This window comes from Artemia franciscana, unplaced genomic scaffold (genome assembly GCF_032884065.1).
Source record: "Artemia franciscana unplaced genomic scaffold, ASM3288406v1 PGA_scaffold_47, whole genome shotgun sequence".
Taxonomy (NCBI): domain Eukaryota; kingdom Metazoa; phylum Arthropoda; class Branchiopoda; order Anostraca; family Artemiidae; genus Artemia; species Artemia franciscana.
The window spans coordinates 951,932-977,162 of record NW_027062688.1 but is presented as its reverse complement, the minus strand read 5'-3'; the positions used below and the strand labels follow the sequence as shown (position 1 = coordinate 977,162).

The window sequence follows — 25,231 nt, the reverse complement described above, 5'->3', positions numbered from 1 at the left end:
AGCCCTCACCGCGGGTTTTTAGTGACTTGTCCTATGAAGCAAAAAAAAACTAATAGCCGAATTGGCGGGAAATAGCCCTACCTGGCAACACAGCTTCAAAGTTTTTGGGTTTTTTTAGTCGATTCTTTTGGCTATTCTTTTATAATTGGCCACCACTAGCCCGAATCTTCGATAAGCGCGAGTTCTAATGCTGTCACCATCAATTGAACGAGTTTGTGGTGATTGTAGGGTGTAGGGTGTGGTGGTTGTTAAGGAATCTTATCCCTCTTACTGTGTTCATAGATTTTAAAAAAGCATTTGATACCGTTGATTTTAATCTTTTACTAAGTAGGCTAGCTTGTTTGGGAGTCCGTGAGAAGTGTTTGGATTGGTTTAGGTCTTACTTGCATGGTAGGTCCATCAAAGTTATGACAGATGATGTGGTAGGGAAACCCTTCAATGTGAATTGTGGAGTGCCCCAAGGTTCGGTATTAGGACCTTTACTGTTTCTTATATACGTGGATACAATGCGTTTTTACATTCCTGGTGCCGTAGTTACATCATTCGCAGATGACACAGCGCTTACAGTGATTGGGGAATCTGTCGAAGATCTTATAGAGATAACTAATGTAGCTTTGGAGAATTTATCTCAGTTCACAAAGCATAGTTTTCTTGCAGTGAATACTGAGAAGACTAATTATATGATATTTAGTCGTATTGGTAAAGTTGTAAATAACTGTCATAGTATTCTTTTACAAGGTGTTTCCATTAGTCAGGTTTTTCAATGTAGATATCTAGGATTTTATTTTGATGTAAATTTTAGTTGGATTCATCATTGCAAAGTTTTATCGTCAAAATTGGCTCGCGGAGTCGGTATTTTAAGAAGATTTAATAGTTTTTTTCCTCTACATGTCCTGAAAGCAATTTATTATTCAATTGTCCATCCTTATTTAGTGTATGGTTGTTCATTGTATGCAAGCAATTTTTCTAGTCATGTAAAAAGGGTCCAGATTATGCAGAATAAGGCAGTTAGAAGTTTGGGTGAGTATCTTGCGTGTGGTAGTACTAGAGATTGTCTTAGAGATTTAGATATTTTGAATATTGATTTTATTAAATCTCAGCAGATTTTAATTTTTGTATACCAGGTTTTAAATGGATTGTCTCCTCAATATTTTAGAAGTTTTTATCGATATAATTAAATTATCACGATTATTCTACTAGGAGCTCTGATCAGCTGACTAGTGAAATCAGGCATACAACGCGATCTGGGTTTATGATTAAACATGTAGGTGTTGTTATTTGGAACTCAATTCCAGAGAGTGTTAGGTGTTCTGAAAATCTTATGTTATTTAAAGTAAGAATAAAAAATTATTTTTTGAATAAATTATAAATTATATTGTTTAAATTTTTATCCCTTTTTTTCTTTTTTTATGATGAGAGATGGCTGTTTAGAGATTGTATAGTGTTTCGTCTTTTTTTTTTTTTTTTCTTTCTTTTTTTTTTGCGTATTTCTTTGATTTTGAATGAATAGTTATCATTTATTTGTTGTAGTTTTGCTGCTGAACATGGACATTTTAGGTCCCTAAATTGAGCAGTATATTATTGATTGTAAGTGTAATTTTAGTAATTTTTATTTGATGAAATAAACGCATACCTACCTAGATTATCTAAAATAACTGAAGACGATACGATGAGAACCCATTGCAACCACTATTAAGATGTATGGGAAGGGGTATCTACCAATATTTTGAAATATAGGTGTCGCACCTCAACATGTACTAAGAACTCGCCCAAAGACCCCCTCCCCAACCTAAAAGAGTTAGAGAATAATCATAAGCGTAGCCTATTAGGAAATATAACTCCCTTTTACTCCCTTTATACTTAAGAAAAGCTTGAACTCAGATCTTAAACTGCTAGGAAAATAAGGAAACGCTAAAAATGTAAAATCACATCTTCTGCAGTCAATGGGATGCCGATCAATAAGGAGAAGAGTCTACTGAATTAATCAACATTACCCTCACTATATTTACTGGTACCCTCATTCGATTCAATGGTTTTAAACGCCCCGGCATCGTGAAGTGAAAGCCAAGTTGTCTTTACCATTAGAGTAAAAGAACGTGAGAAAAAGGACATTTATCTGATAGTCAGGGTCAGGGGCCCAACAATCCCCCTCAGCATTTTCTGTCAGCATTTTCCCACAGTTCCAATTTATATTTTTAGCCGTTTCTGAATATTACAGCTGCACTCTTTTGACAACCGGGATGAAGATGCTGATTAAGTTCAACGCCCCTCTCAACATTCTCTGAAAGTTTCACCTTATGGCCCTTATCTGTTTTCATCTGTTTGTATGATATTGCAAACCTGTTGATTCAACAACCTGGATGCATATAGTTTATTTTATGTTAATTTAACGTCTCAAACTAAAACCTGTTGCCGTCCTTAAGATCAATATAATATATTGATCTATAATATATTGGCCTTTATATATATATATATATATATATATATATATATATATATATATATATATATATATATATATATATATATATCAAACAGTTCGTGGTAACGAACTGTAGTAAGGAGCGACCCGGCTCAATAGTAACCAAACTCTAAAAAATCAAATTTAGTTTTTGTCATCAAAAGTTACGAGCCTGGGAAAATTTGCGTTATTTTAGAAAATAGGGGGAAAAGCCCCCTAGAGGTCATAGAATCTTAACGAAAATCACACCATCAGGTTCAGCGTATCAGAGAACCCTACTGTAGAAGTTTCAAGCTCCTATCTACAAAAATGTGGAATTTTGTATTTTTTGCCAGAAGGCAGATCACGGATGCGTGTTTATTTGTTTGTTTTTTTTTTGTTTTTTTTCCCCAGGGGTGATCGTATCGACCCAGTTGTCCTAGAATGTTGCAAGAGGGCTCATTCTAATGGAAATGAAAAGTTCTAGTGCCCTTTTTAAGTGACCAAAAAATTGGAGGGCACCTAGGCCCCCTCCCACGCTAATTATTTTACCAAAGTCAACGGATCAAAATTCTGAGATAGCCATTTTATTCAGCGTAGTCGAAAAACCTTATAACTATGTCTTTGGGGACGACTTACTCCCCCACAGTCCCCATGGGAGGGGCAACAAGTTACAAACTTTAACCAATGCTTACGTATAGTAATGGTTATTGGGAAGTGTACAGGCGTTTTCAGGAGGATTTTTTTGGTTGGGGGAGGGGTTGAGAAGAGGGGGATATGCTGGGGGAACTTTCCATCGATAATTTGTCATCGATAAAATCTCCATGAAGGGAGCGCAGGATTTACTAGCATTATTTAAAAAAAACAATGAAAAAATAAATATGAAAAAGTTCTTTCAGTTTTTTACTGTTTTAAAAAGAAGAATTGAGAGACAGAGTCAAACTTTAGCGTAAAGAGCGGGGCGTTGATGAGGAAGCAGCCTCTTTCATATACGAAGTAATTTCTGTTCGTTTTAAGTTTTAATGTCGCTCCGTACTTTCAGTTAAAAAAACTTGTTTTTTTTATTTAATATATATAAAGGCCGTAGAATAAATAATTGAAATTATTAAAAATACTTTAGCGTTAAGAGCGAGGTATCAGGAGGAGGTGACCCCCTCATATGCGTAATAATCTTTGTTCGTTTTAAGCTATAATGCTGCTCCTTACATTCAGTTGAAAAACTGAAAGTAAGGAGTAAACTGCGCCCTCTTCTTTGAAATTCTCTTCCCATATGATAAATTTTTCCATGGAAAAATCCTCACCCCGCTCAACTTCTCCCCCCCTCCCAAACCAAAAAATCCCGCTGAAAACGTCTGTACACTTTCCAATAACCATTACTATATGTAAACACTGGTCAAGGTTTTTCGACTATGGTGAATAAATTGGCTATCTCAGAATTTTGATTCGGCGACTTTTGGGAAAAATGAGCGTGGGAGGGGGCCTAGGTGCCCTCCAGTTTTTTCGGTCACTTAAAAAGGACACTAGAAATTTTAATTCCCGTTAGAATGAGCCCTCTTGCAATCTTCTAGGACCACTGGGTGGATACCATCACCCCTGGAAAAAAAATACGGCAAAAAAAATTTCAGGCAAAAAATACGAATATCCACATTTTTGTAGATAGGAGCTTGTAACTTCGAAAGTGGGTTTCTCTGATACGCTGAATTCAATAGTGTGATTTTCGTTAAGATTCTATGACCTTTAGGGGGTGTTTCTCCCTATATTCTAAAATAAGGCAAAGTTTCTCAGGCTCGTAACTTTTGTTGGGTAAGACTTTTGTTGGGTGATGAAACTTATATATTTAAAATCTGCATTAAAATGTGATTCTTTTGATGTAAATATTGGTATGTAAATATTTCGGTAACTATTGAGCCGGGTCGCTCCTTACTACAGTTCGTTACCACGAACTGTTTGACTAGCGCGCTAGACTTTGAATCAGAATGGCAAATGTTCAGTTTCTTAATCAGGCATTTTTTTTTTTTCAATCATGGTTTTTTGCCTTATAAATGATTATTTTTCAGCTAATTCTCCATTTTTCTGAATTTTCTTTTGTGAATTGTGAAATGTTCCATGCACTATTTTGGGTACAAAGTGCGCCCTGGACCCCAATCCCTTGCCACTTAGGGCTTGGAGAAGTGTAGGCATATGGTTTTAGAACCACTCAAAGTTGTATCTTCTAAGAATGATCACTCATTGTTATATTTATTTATTCATGTTATTTCGCTTTTTTTTCTATTCAATAAACAGAATAAAAATATTTGTGACGTATATAGAGAAATTATAGCACTAAGAACCTATTTGAATGTTTTTTTCTGTGATATTTATCTAGTGGTTAGGTTAGTTTCCAACTTTTTCTAGTTTATTGCTATTCCAAACCTGTTTGGCTAATGTTTTTTGGTTTTTATCTGGGGGAAGGCGTATGTTTTTAAGTGAAATAGGTTACCATACCAATATTTTGCTTAGATTTTGAAAACCTTAAAAGTCTTACAAGGTTTGGTGTAGGATAGATTTCTCGGCATTATTTGAAAAAGATCAGAAATTAAATAATTGTTTTTTTTTCTACTGAAAGTAAAAAGTGACATTAAAGCTTAAAATGAACAGAAATTAATCCCTATATGAGGGGGCTGCTGCTTCCCCCCGAAAAAAAAACAACAAAAAATCATTGCGGTGTTGCCTCTTCGTTAAATTTAAATTAAAAACGGGCAAAGATTAATTTAAAGAAAGAAATTTTTTGAGGGAAGTAAAGAGCGAAGTTGAAACTCAAAAAAAAAAAAAATATTGTTTCACAGTCTATCTAACATATATCAATAAAATTAGTACAAATAAATCAAATAATCATATTTCCTTATGTTTGTAGAAAAATCTTACAAGATTTGGTGTAGGATAGATTTCTCGGCATTATTTGAAAAGGATTAGAGATTAAATAATTGTTTTTTTTATGGCACTTGGTGTTAACCAAGTGACATAACAATCGCAAATTCTGTCGGTCTGTCTGTCTGTATGGTTTGTCGGTCCGGGTTTTGCTACTTTAGGCACTTCCAGGTAAGCTAGGACGATGAAATTCGGCAGGCGTATCAGGGACCGAACCAGATTAAATTAGAAATAGTCATTTTTCTGATTTGACCATCTGGGGGGGAGTGGGGGGGTTTGTGGTTAATTCGGAAAAAATATAAAAAATGAAGTATTTTTTGAACCAGAATGAAGTATATTTTGAAATTATTTTGACCAGATCTTAATGAAATTTGATGTTTAGAAGGATATCGTCTCTCACAGCTCTTATTTTAAATCCCGACCGGATCTGGTAACATTAAGGGGGGTAGTTAGGAAGGGAAACATAAAATATTGGAAAACGCTTAGAGTGGAGGGATCGGGATGAAACTTATCGGGAAAATGAGCACAAGTCCTACATACATGATTGATATAATCGGAACGGATCCACTCTCCGTGGGGAAGTTGGGGGGGGGGTTAATTCTGAAAAATTAGAAAAAATGAGGTATTTTTAACTTACGAACGGGTGATCGGATCTCAATGAAATTTGATGATATTTAGAAGGATATCTTGTCTCAGAGCTCTTATTTTAAATCCCCACCGGATCTGGTGACATTGGGGGGAGTTTTTTGGGGGACCTAAAATTATGAAGAACGCTTAGAGTGGAGGGTTTGGTATGAAACTTGGTGGAAAAAATAAGCAGAAGTCTTAGATATGTGATTGACATGATTGGAACGGGTCCGCTCTATTGGTGGGGGGGGGAGTGTTAATTCTGAAAATTGGAAAAAATGACGTATTTCTTAACTTAGGAAGGAGCGATCGGATCTTCATGAAACATCATATTTAGAAGGACCTCGTAACTCAGATCTCTTATTTTAAATCTCAACTGGATCCAGCGTCATTATGGGGGGCAGTTGGGGTGGGGACCTGAAATCTTAGAAAATACTTAAAGCGGAGAGATCAGGATGAAACTGGATCGGAAGAATAAAAATAAGTCAAAGATACGTGACTGACAGCGCCAGACCGGATCCGCTCTATTTGGTGGAGTTGGGGGGGGGGGGTAATTCGGAAAAATGAGGTATTTGTAACTTAGGAACGGGTGACCAGATGAAATTTGATGCTTAGAAGGATCTTGTGCTTTAAAGCTCTTATTTTAAATTCCGACCAGATCCTGTGACATTGGGGGGAGTTTGGGGGGAACCTAAAATCCCGGGGAAACCGGGATTCTTGGAAATCGTGAAAATTGGGGCATTTTCATCTTACGAATAGGTGATCGGATGTTAATGAAACTTGATATATAGAAGGATCTTATGTCTCAGATGCTCCATTTTCGACTCGAATGGGATCCGGGGCCATAGGGGGTTGAAGGAGGGAAACAGAAATCTTGGAAAACGCTTAGAGTGGAGAGATCGGGATGAAACTTGATGGGAAGAATAAGCACATGTTCTAGATACGTGATTGACATAATTGGAATGGATCCGTCTTCTTTGGAGGAACTGGGGGATGTTAATTTGGAAAAATTGAGGTATTTTTAACTTAAGAACGGGTGACCAGATCTTAATGAAATTTGATATTAAGAAGGAATTCAAGTCTCAGATCTATTCTTTCAAATCCCGGCCAGATCTGTTGACGTTGGGGGGAGTTGGAAGTGGAAATAGGAAATCTCGGAAAACGCTTAGAGTGGAGGAATTGGGATGACGCTTGGTGGATAGAATAAGCAAATGTCCTAGATACAAGATTGACGTAACCGTACTGGATTCGCTCTCTTTGGGGGAGTTGGGGGGAGGGGCTCGCTGATTTGGCGAGTTTGGTGCTTCTGGACGTGCTAGGACGATGAAAATTGGTAGGCGTGTCAAGGAGCTGCACAAATTGACTTGATAAAGTCGTTTTCCCAGATTCGACTATCTCGGGGGCTAAAGGGAGAGGAAAAATTAGAAAAAAGAGGTATTTATAACTTACGAGTGGGTGATCGAATCTTAATGAATTTTGATATTTAGAAGGACATCGTGACTCAGAGCTCTTATTTTAAATCCCGACCGGCATTAAGCCTCTGTTTTTCCTTTTAAATCAATATATTGATTCTTAGAATTTTGTTAGAGCTCATACCATATGAGCTCTTGGCTCTTAGCTCTTCTTGCCTCGTCACTAGTGCCACATGACCTCTTAGCTCTAACTGAAAGTAAAAAGCGACATTAAAACTTAAAATGGACAGAAATTATTCCCTATATGAGGGGGCTGCCGCTTCCCCCCGCAAAAAAATACAGACAATCATTGCGGTGTTGCCTCTGCATTAAATTTAAATTAAAAATGGGCAAAGATTAATTTAAAGAAAGAAAAATTTTTTGAGGAAAGTAAAGAGCGAAGTTGAAACTTGAAACAAAAAAAATATTGTTTCACAGTCTATCTAACATATATCAATAAAATTAGTAGAAATAAACCAAATAATCATATTTCCTTATGTTTGTAGGAAAATCTTACAAGATTTGGCGTAGGATAAATTTCTTGGCATTACCTGAAAAAGATCAGAAATTAAATAATTTTTTTCAACTGAAACTAAAAAGTGACATTAAAACTTAAAATGAACAGAAATTATTCCTTATATGAGGGGGCTGCCGCTTTCCCCTGAAAAAAAATACAAAAAATCATTGCAGTGTTGCCTCTGCATTAAATTTAAATTAAAAACGGGCAAAGATTAATTTAGAAAAAAAAAAGTATTTTGAGGGAAGTAAAGAGCGAAGTTGAAACTTAAAACGAAAAAAAAAATATATTGTTTCACAGTCTATCTAACATATATCAATAAAGTTAGTACAAATAAACCAAATGATCATATTTCCTTATGTTTGTAGGAGAACTATAGAAAATGAATTATAGAAAACTAGTGCTTTACTAAAAAACAATATAGGAGTTTTGGTACAGTATAGCAAACCGATTAAGGACACTTTTAACAGTATAAAAAAAGCATCTTAGGATTGTTGCTTATTTTTTTGTCGTTTTGGAAACACTTCTGCACAATGCCTCAGTTCAGTGACTGACTTCTTGTTTTGGTTGTGAAAAGGACATGTCATGACAAGTTTGTCGACATATTTTAAGTGAAACCGTATTAGTATTAAACCGATTTTAAACCGATTTGAAACCGATATTTGAAACCGATAGTATTAGGACCATCAAGCTTTAAAATTTTTGAAATTTTCTGTTCTAAAGAGAGAAATTACCGGACTTACAGAGTTCATATTATGGCTTATTTGATCTTCATTTTGAGTAATACTAAAGCTCATTTTTTACAATTTAAGATTGTTTATTATTCACTATTGGTATTATAGCTGGTGAGACCATAATATTACCTGATAAATCAATCCAATATTTGTGTATGCTGTTCAGTGACTTTGCGGCTATTAATAGAAGTATTTATTTTTATGCTTATGTTTTTAAGATAATTTTAACTGTATTCTGAAAGTTACTGATATCACAGCTGGTGTAAGACTATGAAAAGCTTTATAGGTTAGTTTGTTGTTGTCTGGCTACGTACTCAGATTTAACTAATAAATCAGTATTCTTGTTTTTTTTTATACTTGGTTTTTGTGTTTTTGGTAAAGTGCTAGTTCTCTCTAATCCTACAAACATAGGGAAACATGATTATTTGGTTTATTTGTACTAATTTTGTTGATACATGTTAGATAGACTGTGAAGCAATAATTTTTTTTCGTTTTAAATTTCAACTTCGCGTTTTACTTCCCTCAAGAAACCTTTTTTTAAAAATTAATTCTAATTAAACGGCCTCTGTGATTCAGGGGTATTTCTTAAGGAATTGGAACAAAATTCGAACTTATGCGTTAAAGTGCGAGGTAATGACTAGGGGACCAACCCCTTCATATACGTAATAATTACTGTTCGTTTTAAGTTTTAAATGTTGCTTTTTACTTTCTGTTGAAAAAATTGTTTTTCTTATTTAATCTTTTAAAAAGAAAAAAAATATATTATGGAATGCAAGTTTTCACCATTCTCTAAAAAATAAATAAAAATAAAGTAACAGCATCTGGTTTATTTGATGGGAGTTGAAGCTGTGTGTGTTGCAATATTTGACAAGACGGATCACTCACTTTCCAACACTGGTGTGGGGCATACTTGCGAGACGTGTGACACCTTTCAGCGAGGCACGGCACGCAGTTCCTGTTGTATATGATTTTAAAAGTGAGTGAACCCCTAGGTTCATAGTTAGCATAATAGGTGTGTGTGTGTGTATGAGAAATTCATGTGTTCTATTGTATTGATAATGACTAACTAATCCCAAATATATGTCGTTAATAACCATAATCTATTGTCAACTAAAATTTTACTTTGTTTGATAAGTTTCAATTTGTCTAAAGCAATTTTTTTTATCACACAGTTCGTGATAACGATCTGTAAGTAAGAAGCAATGCGGCTCAAGAGTAACCGATACTCTATTTAATGGTAACCATCAAAAGTTACTAGCCTGAGAAAATTTGCCCAATTTTTGAAAAAGGGGGAGATACTCCGAAACATCAACTGATCTTAATGAAAATCCTCCATCATATTCAGCATACTAGAGAACCCTATTGTAGAGGTTTCAAGCTCCTATGTACAAAATTGTGGAATTTATATTTTTTTTCAGAAGAAAGATCGCGGATGCGCTTTTTTTCAGAGGTGATCATATTGAATCAGTGATCATAGAATTCCGGGAGAGGGCTCATTTGATCAGAAGTCAAAGGTTTTTATGTCCTTTTTAAGTGATCAAAAATATTGAAGGGCCGCTTAGCCCCCTCCCACGGTCACTTTTTCCCCAAACTCACCTGATCAAAATTTTGAGATATACATTTTGTAAAGCAAAGTCAAAAAATCTAATAACTGTCTTTGAGGATGACTTATGCTGCAAGTTTATGAACTTTGCCCATTGTTTGCATATAGTTTTGGTTATTGGGAAGTAAATAGACGTTTTCAGGGGAGATTTTTCTGGTGGGGGTGGGGAGATTACTTGGAAGGATCTTTCATTGGAGGAGTTTTTCATGGAAGAGGGAGCTGGATTTCCATCATTATTTAAAAAATTATCAGAAATAATTTTTTTTTTTACTGAAAGTAAGGAGCAACGTTGAAACGTAAAACGAGCAGAAATTATTACAAATATGAGGGCGGTCACTCCCTCGTCAATGTCACGCTCTTTATTCTAAAGTTCTCTTTTGTACTTTTAAAAGATCTGTTTATTCTAATTAAACGGCCTTTGTGATTCAGGAGTCACTCTCAAAGAATTGAGACAAAATTCGAACTTTGACGTAAAGAGCGAGGTATTTATGAGGGGGTTGACCCCCTCTTATGCGTAATAATTTTGTTCGTTATAAGTTTTAATGTTGCTCCTTACTTTCAGTTTTAAAAAAAATGTTTTTTTATATAATATGTTTAAGCAAACACAAATATATATACCAACAAAAACATGTACTGTAGGGTTAAGACTATCTGTGCAAAATACCTTCTTATGATATGTTTTATATTTCGCACAAAAGTTGCATCTTTTGTATTAATTTTGATGATTATAAAATGTAAGATGATTCTAAAAATGATAATTTGATTTATTTTGAAGAAATGAAGAAAATTTTGTGTGCCAAACAGAAAAGACCACCTCATAGGCCTATGTTAGATATAATATTAAGTTATTAAGTATGATTAATAGTCAGATTTAAAGTGTAAGTTTAATAATGCGTTATTAAACATATAGCCTATACTGTAATAATAAATACTAGAATATAATATAATTTTTTATTCCATAAGAGACTATTAATTTAAACTACTTTCTAAATATATTAGACTATCAAAAATACGATAATAATGCTTTCCGTCTTCCATTTGATGCCGCGACATCAAATGGAGAAGTGTTTCAGTCAGTTGCATTTTAATGAGTTATAAGTAAGTAGAATAAGCGTAAAGCTTTGGTTATCTTTTACTTGAACATCGTTTACTTGTTACTTGTTACATCTTGTTACATGCTCTTTTACTTGTTACATCTTTTACTTGAAAATTCTCCGTGGCGATATTTTGATGAGATAGATTTAATTTCAGCCCTGGAAGACTTAGAGCATCTCGTAGCCATGAGTCCCTCCTCTTCTTAGAGTCTGGCGATGGAAGTCAAGCAATCCAGAGCTTGGATTCTAGAAAGGGCAATGATAAACAAACTAAACCATCTTCTCTGCTCATGGAAACAATCTGTTCAGAAATAAAAGAAGCTGACCGCACACCTTATGTTACCTGCAAACACAAAGAAGAGCGAGCTCAGTTGGTCGATCGGTAAGTTATTACTTTTTTTCTTACTGACAGATAGTGTCACCAGCTTTCTGGTTTAAAATTGCACCGTCATAAAAGTGAAAATGCGCCGAAAGCTCCATTTTTTGTGAAAATGCACAGAATGAACAATTCCCGCTCAAAAACGGGCCAGTTCAAAAAACTCAATGCACATCCACCTCAAAAAAGCTCCGAAATGGCGCAAGTGCGCCCCTTCTGGCCACTCTACTGACAGAGAGATGCAGTCAAAGTTGGCACTGAATAATTACTAGCGCAGTTCAGACAGTTGTCATTTATTTGGACCTTTTAGAGGGAGTCAGGAACCTAACATATCTAGCTAACAAGATCGAAGTAAAGAGGCTGGGTGATGAGAGGCCTTAGAGAGGTGTGAAGTTACAACTTAATAATAGGTATAGAGAGGGTAACATGACTTGCTTAGCAGATAGAGGTTAAAAGAGAGTGAGAGTTGAGAGAGTCGAGGGAAGAGATTCACTGGTGATGGAACTGGTGAGCATAATATAGCTTGCTTAGGAGCCTATCCAATTTCTCGCTGATTCAATTGAGCTGGCTTTCTGACACGCAATAGTGGATAATATAAAGCAAGCATCCACATCTTCTCCTTTTAATAGCCCTCGTATACAACAATTACGTATAAATTTTGTATAAAAATTGTCAATTACCTCAAAGCCTTGTTGTTTATACTACTCATTGAAAATCTATGGCGACTCTAAGTAAAAGGAATCTCGATTCCGTTTCACTGATTCCTCCTCCCCATCGCTGGAATTCTGGGTGAACTGCGGTGAACTGAAGGCTTTGCTGTAAAGTTTTTAAAACATTCTGCCTTTTTTTTACTTTTTCTAAGTCATTTTATCTTCAAATTCTCGAAATATTCTGGTTTTTAGAGTTTTGGTTACTATTGAGCGGGGCCACTCCTCGCTTATAGTTCGCTACCACGAATTGTTGGATTCCAAATATACAAGATTCATCAAGCTTAATGTTACCACATCAACAGTTATGAACATGAGAAAATTTACCTGATTTTTAAACAAGGGGTAAACACCCCCTAAAAGTCAAGGAATCTCAATGTTTATCTGTTTTTCCCAATTTTTTTTAAGAACGTCTACTGAAACACAGGGGTTGTTTAAGTAGAATACGAAGCTTTTTCGAAAGTTTCAAATGCCTCAGCGTAAAAAGCAAGGTATTGAGGAGAGGGTAACCCCTTCGTATCTGAAATAATTTCAGTTAGTTTTGAGTTTTAATGTTGCTACTTACTTTCAGTAAAAAAAAAATTAATGTCAATCAAAAACGAATAAAATTAATTAATAGAAATCCACAACAGAAATTGCTCAAAGAAAAGTGAAGAACTACATTAAACCAGACATGATCAGAAATAAATTCAAGTTATTTTCAAGTGTAAAACTGCCACAAATTACCATCAATAAGTAGATAAAACTCAAGACGAACAGAAATTACAATAAATAACTGAATCAAATTCTAAAAGAGCAAAAACTAATATATTTTAATGTGTTTTTTTTCACTATAACAAATCCGAAGTTATTGAGGCTTTTAGCAATGAAAAACGATATATATATATATATATATATATATATATATATATATATATATATATATATATATATATATATATATATATATATATATATATTTATATAGCTAAATTTAAGGATTGTTTTCAGTAAAGTGTAAATTATGCACTGGTCTTTAGAAAGCATGGGGGACAATAGCCCTATTCATTATAGTTTCTGACCGTTTTGAGTTTGACTCGGTTATTTATTATAGTTTCTATTCGTTTTAAGGTTTGATTTAATTATTGGTGGTAATTTTAAACTTGGAAAATTATTAAGGGTTGCCAACTTGACATATTTTAAATCAAATGAACACATTCCCATGTGCCGGGACGCAATGACATAAAAATGCAAAGGATTGATCCATTTCGGAAATTTGGGACATAACATGAAAACATCTCGCAACTGGGTATATATTTTGGCAAGAAAAATGTCACTTTTCATCAAAATTGTGTGTTTTTCTTCTTGTTTTTTTTTTTCTCTTGTGAGCATCCAAGTTTTGAGAGAAATCTCGTAAGTAAAAGATTTTCTCCAAAGTAAGGTATTTGCATGTTTATTGAGTTTCGTACTTTCACACTAAGATTGAGTCATATTGTACTAGTTTTTATCTATGGAATTTTTTCATTTCCATTATATTTGATGCTGATTTAGCGCTTTGAAAGTGGTTTAAAAATCGTCTTATGCTCAATAATGTAATTGGGACTAAAAATGACAGGGCAGGGGGTCCCTCTCCCCCCTGGAAATTTGGGACTATAAAGTAATTTTAAGAAAACCAAAGGAAAGAAAGCAGAATAAGGAAAAAACCTTGGGAAAGAATCTGTGTTGCCACCTTGTTGGCCTGTTGCCAATAGATTTTGACCATTAAAAAAGAAAATAAAAGTTCTAATTTCTGACTGAGAGATCCCTTTTGAGGTCTCCACAAACATTTTTCTATATGATTTGGTTGGAGCAACAAAAAATTCAAATTCTTCATAGTAATGAATGGTAAGTAAATAACGAGCCTTTTTCAAAAACGAAAGTATAAGAGCCTAACTATTCCTACTAATTTTTTATACTTTTTTATATTTTTATATAAAAATATATTTATATATTTTATGTTTTTTCATGTCTTTTATAATTTTTTATACTATTAGTTTTTCCTACTAATAGGATAAGATTGGGCGTACAGAAACCTTTTTGGAGCCTCAATCCTTTTTGGTAAATTCTAATAAGGTGGCAAAACAAGCGTATTGGGAATGGCGGGCGCTTGGTAAGACTAGAGACTCTCATCCAGCTTTTTTGCTAATGAAAAAGAGAAAGGCCATATTCCAAGCGGAGCTCCGCCGTCATAATAACCTGATCATGGAAGAAGGTTCTTCAAACATTGATAATGACAAGGACAAGAATCTCCTTTGAAAAGTTCTCGGAGGCAATAGGCGGACTAACATGCCTGATACTAATTCCACACCATCGCTTAAAGAGTGGGAAAATTATTTTTGTAAGTTGTCGACTTCGCACGATTCTAACAGTGTCGTGTTGCAATTAGATGGTAGAAGAATTTTTCAACTGATTGCAGGATATCTGAGGATATGTTATGTAAAGCAATCAAAACGTTGAAGGCGCAGTCGGCTAAGGATCATGATGACTTATTTGCTAATCACCTCAAACTTGCTCCTTCTTCTTTTCTTATTACTCTACTGGCATTTTTCAACCTTTAACTTATTACTGGTTTAGTACCATCGTCATTCTATATTGGGATAGTTACACCTATTCCTAAGAGTGGGAAGAAAGACTTGTCATCTTGTAGTTTCTGGAGGCCAATTACTATGGGTTCCAAGATTGGGAAAGTGTTTGAGTTGTGTTTGAAGGATCTTCCGTAAATTCTCAACGTTGGTTCTAATCAAGTTGGTTTCAAGAGAGGTTTGGGATGTGACCACACCCGTGCATCTTTCAGCAAAGTTATTGAAGAAGCAAGAATCTCTGGTCAACCGCTATACGCCCTCTTGGTTGATATCAAAGGGGCCTTTGATAACATTTCTCATGCATCTGTACTGCTCGCTTTAATCCATGCTGGATTGCCCCTAGCTGTCATTCGAGTCCTTCGCTCTTGGTATTCTGGATTAAAAATCCGTATTTGTCCGAGGTAGTCTTCATCTCAGTCCAAATTAATTAAAGTGGGTAGAGGAATTAGACAAGGAGGAATTATTTCTCCTTATATATTCAATTCATGTTTAGCTACTGCCCTTAATTCTCTTTCCTGCTCTTTTGTTTCATTATCTCGAAATCTGTCTTATATTGCATATGCTGATGACATTATCCTTCTAAGCCGGTCCAAGTCTAGTCTTGTTTCTAATTTTAATATTTTAATTAATTGGTTAAAAGGTTTGGGCCTTTCTATCAGTTTTGAAAAATGTCAATTTTTGGTTGTAAATTGTTTAGAGGATAATGTCAGGGCGACTCTCGATTGCGGCAATGGTATGTATTGTCCAAAGGTGTTATAAGGTAATTTGGGATTACCTTATGCTGCTTCGAAAAGAAATTTTAAACCAATCCTGGTTCAGCATGTTCAGATGAAACTACGCAAGGCATTTGGTCTTTTAATTCGTTTTCGGGGTCTTTACCGTCGGGACGTCCTTGGTCGTATGTATAGCGCTGTTGCTCTGCCTCACGTACTGTTCCCGTCCCTCCTCTTCCGTAATTTCAGAACTTCTGATCTTTCGCCCATTAAAGTTTCTTATTTTAAATTTTGCAAAATTTTTTACTTGGTACCCCCCTTTCTTTTAGTAACACTGAGAATGTTTTAAAGCTTAAAGTGAAGGATCCTGTAGTCCGTATAAAGAAAAAACATAAAACATTTGAAGACAAGGCGAAAATTATTGCCTTGTTAGGCCACAATTTATTTCCGTTTTTTAGCAACAGTTCTGGCTCTTGATGATTTACAGGCTAAATTATTTAGCAAGTGTTTTTGTATCTTTTTTTCTCTTCTTAAGTGTTTGATCAATATTTGATATTTTTTATTTTAAGCATTATCATTTGTCTTTTCTAGCCTACTCCTCATTTTTTAAAAAATAAAGAAAATAAATAAATAATAACATTCAATCAAAGAATCAGCCTTTTATGGTGATCCTAAATATGTATTTGTTTATTAGTAATTAGTACAGTTATTAGTACACAAGAAAGTTCGTATAATTATAGAAAACACAAGGGAAACAACTTAATAAGGAGCGATTTCGGTAAAAAATATGCCGCCAATTTTTGCTTGCATTGCAAGAGTACCCATGAGCTGATATATGAAGCCACTATAATCAGCAATGTTTCCTCTGAATGGAATACAGGGGATTTCTGTGTTTCCCCCCTGAATGGACACGTTTTTTGTGTTATCATTTTTTCCCCAGGAGTGATTGTATTTACCTAGTTGTCACTTTGAAAAAGATTTATTTTTTATAGTTCTGAAGTATAAAGGTGTCAAATATATTGTATTTTTGGTATTCAAAATTAAATTGAGAATATTGCTCAGCAGAACTGAATACTGGGAGTTTATATCTTAGTTTTTGTAAGTAAGCTATTATTTTGTGTATTTTTGTAATTACTTACTCATTTTTGTATACTTATACTTTAACGAACATACTTTTTCCATTGCCTTTAGAAAAAAAAATAAGAACATTAAACACAATTTTAAAAAATTCCCCTGAAAAGTTCAAACCCTTAAAACTTCCCTCTCCATGGAAAATTCTCTCAGAAGAAAATTTGTCCTCCCCTCCCACCCTGAAAATATATGTACACTTCCCAATAAAAAAAAAATTTAAGCAATGGGCAAATTTTATAACTTAAAAACTTTCTCCAGGGGCTTTAGAGGGTCGTTTTATGTCCAAAGAAATAGTTATTGGGCCTTTCAACTATGCTGAACAAAAAGCTATCTCAAAATTTTGATCGGACGATTTTGGGAAAGAGTGGCATGGGAGGAGTTCTAGTTGCCCTTTAAATTTTTTGTCACTTAAAAAGGGAGTTAGAACTAGAATGAACCATCTCCCGGCGTTCTAAGCTCACTGGGTTGATACGATCACCCCTGGGGGGAAAAACAAATAAACACGCATCCGTAATCTTTTTTCTGGCAGAAATTACAAAATTCCACAATTTTGCAGATATGAGCTCGAATCCTCTACAGTAGAGTTCTTTGATACGGTGAATCTGATTATGGGTTTTCGTTAAATTCTATGACTTCTAGGGGGTCTTTCCCCCTTTTTCGGCACTCAGACAAATTTTCTCAGGCTCGTAGCTATTGATGGGTAAGACTCAACTTAATGAAACTCTTAAATTTGGAATCAGTATAGTAAGCCAATTCTTTTGATATATCTATTGGTATCAAAAATTCCCTTTTCTAGAGTTTCGGTGACTATTGATTCTTTAAATATTGATAGTTTTTTCTGCGCTACCAAAAGTATTGTATTTATAAAACTTCGCAGTTCCATGAAATGCAATTAAACAAATAGAAAAGGCTTTTAAACTAAAGTAAGGAGCAAGTTTAAAATAAATATAAATTACTCTGTAGGTTATATAAGGGGGGCTGCCCCCTTCTCAATACTTTACAAAATTCAATGCTCATTAAACAAAAGTTTTTTAATGCTTTGAAAAATCTTTTTGTCCAATTGTATATTTTCCTAAAAATTTGGAAAAAAGCCAATCTTCACAGTAAAGAGTTGGGAGCTAAGGAACAGACAGCCCCCTTCACAAAAGAATATTCTGTTCAAATAGGTTCCAAATCTGTTCCTTGCTTCCAGTTGAAAAACTCTTTTTTTATTTAATTCCTGATTGATTTTCCAAATCATACCCAGGCCTGAAGCAAGATATAATTTGAAGTACTGGTCCCTTAAATCCCTAGTTAATTGCTTGTAAAATATGTGAATCAATAATTCTACATTGATTAGTACCATCCTACGTTTAAATTGCAATCTCAATTTACCTACCGTATTTCAAACAGCAGGTTGTACAAAAAATAAGGTTCAATCCCGCTTTTTAGGGCTATAATGCAAGAAAGGTCAAGATGGCTAGGCCATGTTCTGCGGATGAAGGATGGCATATTGCTGATGATTGTCCTTTTTTGCCATCCGTCTGGCGCTAAACGGAAAGCAGGTCATCCTCGTCTGGGGTGGGAGGATGTCATAAATAAAGATTTAAAGGAAATGGGAATTTCCTGGGAGGGTGTAAAGAGGGAGGCCTTGAATAGATTGAATTGGAGGAGAAGCGTGCGTAGCTGTGTTGGCCTCAGGCGGCTTGGTTCTGCGGTTTGTTATTAGTAGTAGTAGTAGTAATTTCGGATAAAATTTAAATATATTTACAAAATTGGCGATGAATAGTAATTTTGGTAAAACCTCCTTGTTAATATTACTACTAAAGAATTTTGGTTGGATGAAAAGGAGTATTATTGTTTGTATGGATGGAAAATCTGTGAGACATTTCGTATAAATAGAAAAAGAAAAATATTACCATTTAAGATTGTTGAAAACTAAGTTGCTAGCAGTATTTGCTACCCCAAAGATATTTCCTGGCGGGGCTGATGATGACCTGCCTTGCCTTTGCCACCTGTGCTTTTAGATATGGAAATGTATCATTTTAGCTTTATAGAGAATATTTTAATTAATTTCTACTCCCCCCTACCTCTTTCAACATTCATCTGAAGCTTCAGGAAGATTAAGCAGTTTGTCCATAAAAATATACATTTGTAGGAATCTACTCTACCCTCACCTAAACAATGACTCATCCCCCTTCATTATAGCTGACACGCAATTACAGATCACCAATCGTGGCCTAATGTCATTACAAATAAAGGGAATCAACTTAGTTGAATCCAGTACTGCCACCGTGTGGCATTACTTCCTTTGCAACTGGGAAGCCTAAAATATAGTTATTGATACTTTTCAATCAATTAGCTTCTAAGAATTTCAAATTGATTGCAAATTCGTCCTCTTCGGGGTAAAGTCGCAGTTTGGTGCCCTAAACCACATAAACTGTCACCCAACCACCGTTGCTATTTTGGTGTCTGCCCCCCCCCCTGAAAAATTTTCTGTCAGCGCCCTTGGTCTTTGCCTCACAAAGATTTTTAAAATTTGTGTCGTTTCTCTGTAGGATTTTTATTATTCATAGAGTTAGACTGTTTAGCACGTTTAGTCTCCCCTCCCTCAAAGAAAACCTAGATCTTGAAATGAATTTCTATGTACTGACTTAATCAAGTCTAGCATGTACACTCTTAAATCCCTTGGCTATTATGTTTTTCTATTCTTCAGTAAAGTGACCGGTTCCCATTTGGTTCTCAACACCGCACAAGGATACTACCAGAAAGTTTTGTGGGGAAGAAGGGGTAATGGATCGGTGTGATAATAATAGATTAAAGCACTTCAAATGTTTTGAAAAGCAAGATATCCTCATTAAAATAGAAATTACTTGATTTTAAACAGATCTAAACAAGAGAACAAAGAGGATATATATATGTATATGTATGTATGTATATATATGTATATGTATATATATGTATATGTGTATGTATATATATATATGTATGTGTATGTATATGTATGTATGTATATATATATATATATATGCTTTTTAACATTTCTAAGATGACTCAAGGTGACTCATTTGGAGGTCGGTGCTTGTAGCGAGAATCAATATATACAGGCCTGCCACATAGTGAGTGCCGGGACCCAGCCTCGAAATCGGCTACATAGTTTTTTCTCTTGAAATTAGCATATTGAAATTTCTGGCCAAAAAACGATCTTAAAAGGTTACAACTTTAAGGAAGAATTTGTTGTTGTTTTTTATTATCGCTCGTTCAATAAGATAGATAGATATGAGTTAAGTAAAGATATTGGGTGTTGGCTTGTGAGATGTTTCAAACAGGCTAAATTGGCTACTTAGGTCTACTTTTGCAGTATTAGCAGAGTTTTTAACTAGTTTTCTTATTCATTTAAATTGTCAAAGGTGTTTTCTATAGGGTGTTGGCTTGTGAGATGTTTCAAACAGGCTAAATTGGATACTTAGGTCTACTTTTGCAGTATTAGCAGAGTTTTTAACTAGTTTTCTTATTCATTTAAATTGTCAAAGGTGTTTTTCTATAGGGTGTCGGCTCGTGAGATGATTCAAACAGGCCAAATTGGCTACTTAGGTCTACTTTTGCAGTATTAGCTGAGTTTTTAACTAGTTTTCTTATTCATTTAAATTGTCAAAGGTGTTTTTCTATAGGGTGTCGGCTTGTGAGATGCTTCAAACAGGCTAAATTGGCTACTTAGGTCTACTTTTGCAGTATTAGCAGAGTTTTTAACTAGTTTTCTTATTCATTTAAATTGTCAAAGGTGTTTTCTATAGGGTGTTGGATTGTGAGATGTTTCAAACAGGCTAAATTGGCTACTTAGGTCTACTTTTGCAGTATCAGCAGAATTTCTAATAAGTTTTCTTATTCATTTAAATTATCAAAGGTGTTTTTTATAAGGTGTTGGCTTGTGAGATGTTTCAGACAGGCTAAATTGGCTACTTAGGTCTACTTTCGTAGTACCAGCAGAATTTCTAATTCTGCACATACATTTCAAGTAAGAAAAATACTTATCTCTATAGTCAGAATTGCATCCTGAATCCAAAGTTATTGTGCATTTGCATCAGAAAGGAAATTAATATTCACCATATACAGACCTAGCCTATACCAATTCAGGGTATATATTTGCACGTTAGTGAGTATATGTGTATGTATGTGTATGTGTATGTATGTGTGTATGTATGTGTGTATGTATATGTATGTATATGTATGTGTATATATATATATATATGTATATGTGTGTATATATATGTATATATATATATGTATATATGTAAGCCCTATAGATAGGTAGAGTAGCTCCATAGGAGGCTTAGGCCAAGTAGGACCTTGTCCCAGTGGGGCCCATAATAGAAACTGGGAAACCCTCCCCTGGGGGTCATAATTTCAGGTGGAGGAGGAAGAAGGCCCCTCAAATGTACACTCAGCAGGGCCAACTGCCGTGTTCACGCGTCAGATGAGTTACAAACCTTCTCCCAGTAATGGGTTAAATTGCATGGTGAAGCAGAACACCATCGTGGGAGGATCCTCTATAGGAGGACAACTGCGGCAGGGCGTAAGATCCAGATTTATGGACAACGGCCTCTGTAAAGGGCTGCCTCGACGCTTTCGGGGTACCTGCAAGACTGGGAAACTTGCGGTCAATTTTTCCCACTTGAGGAGTGGCGCCCCTCGAGGAAATTATAGCCTAGTAAACAACACAGCACTCGTACGGGATTCTGATTATTGGATAATTTTCTGGGCTTGGTTTGTTTTGATGGGCGTTTTCGGGCTGAAAAACCTCTTCCTAGCTAATTTATCTACTATGGGCTGCCTCCCCGTAGTAGCATAATATTTGTAGGCATGAATATATAATGAGTCGGAGGTAATAGGCTTGGGACTGTCTGTGCAGGATTTCGACTCTTGTTGATAGAAGAGCATCGCCAAGTGCTGAAAACCATGTTGTGACCAAGATGGGCCCAGGATTGCACAAAGCCTCCAACTTACTGGAGGTCCCAGGGACTTCTTGCTGTCCGGTTCTAAGCCGGCTTAAGCGCTTCGGTGTAGACTTGAGAAGATATGTTGGTCCCCATCCTGCACTGGTATCCGGGATCACTGCTTTTCTTGAGGCCAAAATAATTTCAAAGATTTAAAGAACATGAAAATTGGAACTTGGAATGTTACGACGTTAAAAAATGACTATCGCATCGACATTTTGACTGACGAATTCAGACGGTTTGAACTGGATTTATTAGGAGTTTCAGAAACTCATATCCCAGGGGTAGGAAGCATGAAATTAGGTGACATAGAATTTGTTTACTCAGGAAGGAAGGATGGGGTACATAGACAGGGAGTAGGGCTCATGATGAATAAGGAAGCTGCTAAGTCTTGTTTAGGCTGGGAAGGTATTAATAATAGAATACTAATTGCTCATTTTATGACTAAAAAGTTTAGGGTATCAGTTATAGTAGTATATGCCCCCATTGAACCAACTGATGGAGATACTAGTGACTCAGATGAATTTTACTTACAGTTACAGGAGCAAATAGACAGGGTACCAGGTAGAAATATGGTGTTTTTGCTAGGAGATTTTAATGCCCAGGTTGGTAGAAATAGGGATAGATGGTATCCTAGCCTAGGTAATTTTGGTGTAGGAAAAGAAAACAGTAATGGCTATAGGCTTTTGCAATTTTGTAGGTATAACAACCTAGTTATAACCAATACGGTGTTTGGTCACAAAATGGCCCATAAGTTGACATGGTATTCACGTGATGGTAAGACAGCAAACCTTATTGATTATGTTATTGTAAACAGAAGACTAGCAGGATCAATACAAGATACTAGGGTGTATAGGAGTGCCGTTATTGATGTTAAAAGTAAAGATCACCATCTAGTAGTGTCTAAGGTTAATTTAAAGCTGAAATTTCGGAAGAGTAACTCCCTCCCGGAAAGTTATGATGTTGGTAGACTTCAGGATGAAAATTTGAGAAAAAAATTCCAGGAACAGTTGAGTACTAAACTTGAGGGTTTAAAATTTGACAATGTGGAAGATGGATGGAATAATTTCAGAAAAACAATTTGTGAAGTTGCTGATGGTGTCCTAGGGAAGAGTGCTAAGACAGCAACTAGGAATATTAGTGAAAAAGCTTTAGGTTTAATAGAGAGTAGAAGGGGTTTGTATAAGAATTATCTGAGCGATAGGTCGTATGAAAACAAAAGGAATGTAAAGAAAGTGGAGAAAGCATTAAAATATGAACTAAGGAGATGTGAAATGGAGGCGATGGATAAAATTGCTGAGGATCTGGAAGATGCGGCTAGACGGCATAATAGTAAAATATTATACTGGCATGTTAATAAATTGAAAGGGAGTAGCCGATCCGGACTAGTCCCAGTTAAAGATAGAAATGGGGTCACAATTAGTGATAAGGAAAAAGTTAAAGAAAGATGGGTGGAACATTTTGAGAATGTGCTAAACCGAGATACAGTTGCAGGAAAAGATATAGATGAAAATGAAAAAGTTTGTGATACCTTGGATGTGAAGGAAGATTTGTTTAGTGAGGAAGAATTAGCGACAGTACTAGAAGGATTAAAAAATAATAAGGCCCCAGGTGCTGATAGTATGATTAATGAGTTCCTTAAATATGGTGGCTCTGAGGTTAGGAATAAGCTACTGAAGATTATGAACATGATTTTTGAAAAAGGGGAAGTACCCAATGATTTTAGGAAAACCTTAATTAAACCACTGTATAAGAAAGGTGACAAGAGTGAATGTCGGAATTATCGAGGCATTAGTCTGGTCTCTGTAGGTAGCAAATTACTGAGTAATTTGATACTTTTTAGACTGAGACATGCTGTAGACAAAGTTTTAAGGGAAGAACAATGCGGTTTTAGAAAAGGTAGAGGATGTGTCGACCATGTTTTCACTCTTAGGTTAATAATTGAGAAGTCCCTTCGTTGTCAAACACCTTTGGTCCTTAGTTTTATCGATTATGAGCAAGCTTTCGATTCTGTTGATAGAACAGCGTTAACAAAGGTCTTATCGTTATATGGTATACCAGAAAAATACATTAAAGTGATTTGCGCTATGTACGAGAATAATACTGCTGCGGTTAAGGTAGGAAATGAGGTTAGCAACTGGTTTTGTATTAAATCAGGAGTTAAGCAGGGTTGTGTTCTATCCCCCTTTATATGGATCATTTTGATGGACTTCGTCTTAAGGAGCACAGGAAAGGCAATTGGAGACCATGGAATCAAATGGGGAGGAAGAACGCTCCTTGACTTAGATTATGCTGATGATTTAAGCATATTAGATGAAAGTGTGAGCAAAATGAATGAATTTTTAGAGGTTTTACGAGTTCAGGGTAAGCATCGGCACTGTTTCTGTTTTTGAGAAAAACAGAAACAGAAAAAAACAGTTAGAAAAAAAACAGAACAGAAACAGAAACAGGTCAAACAAAAACAGGTGACCTGTTTCTGTAATCTATTCTGTTTTTGGAAAAACAGAAAACAGCTGTTTTTTAAAAAAAAACAGCTGTTTTAACAGCTGTTTTTCCTGTTTTTTCCTTACTTCTTCTATTTCTAATAGGAAAGAAAACATCTTCTTGTTAAATCCTTGTAGTCACATACAAAAGATGAGCAACTTCGTGTAATTCAACACACTAGCGTATTTTTAGGGGGGGGGGGCGAAATTTGTCATAAAATGTGTCCAATCGGGTGATACCAACGCTATATTCCTTTCAAGCTTAAATGTCATTTATAATTGACAATTTACCCTAGTTGCTCTTAGACCGTTGCTTTAGCGGTAAACCATTGCTCAAAGCATATACCAACACTATATTCACCGCTTAACGCATGGATGCTTTCAAGCCGAGGCTACTTAGACCGCTGCTTGCTAATATATACCAGACAGACACAGAGTCATCCCATCTAGCTTATGTCCACCGCTTAAGTTAGAGGCTATTTAAACCGTCGCTATAGCGGTAACCCATTGCTCTAAGCAAATACCAACGCTCTATAACGCTCTATGGTTAGACCATTGCTCAAGTGGTAATAACCCTCCGCTACACACATACCAAGGTGTCTAGGTTCACCGCTTAAAGTACGGATGCCTTCAAGCCGTGGCTTGTTGGATCGCTGTTCTAGCGGTAACCCATTGCTCTAAGTAAATACCAACGCTATATTCCTCTTTTATATGGGATTTCATTGAGCCCATGTTTGCCGCTTAAAGCACGAATCCTTAAAGCCGTCAATGGTTAGACCGTTGCTCAAGCGGTAATAGCCATCCGCTACACATATACCAACAGTAGAGACATTGTCATATGGGGTTCCCATCTAGCTCATGTCCACTGTATAGCG

General features: G+C 35.6%; 1 protein-coding gene across 6 annotated transcripts in view; it reads left to right on the top strand.

Annotated features, from left to right (window-relative positions):
* The window catches only part of LOC136041872 (disabled homolog 2-interacting protein-like), a 173,786-nt gene that overhangs the window by 126,182 nt on the left and 22,373 nt on the right, over nt 1-25,231 (top strand). For all 6 annotated transcript variants that reach the window (XM_065726658.1, XM_065726659.1, XM_065726657.1 and 3 more), the window contains one exon: nt 11,531-11,755. In XM_065726658.1, the coding sequence (XP_065582730.1) occupies nt 11,531-11,755 (225 nt within the window). The remainder of the gene's footprint in view (nt 1-11,530; nt 11,756-25,231) is intronic.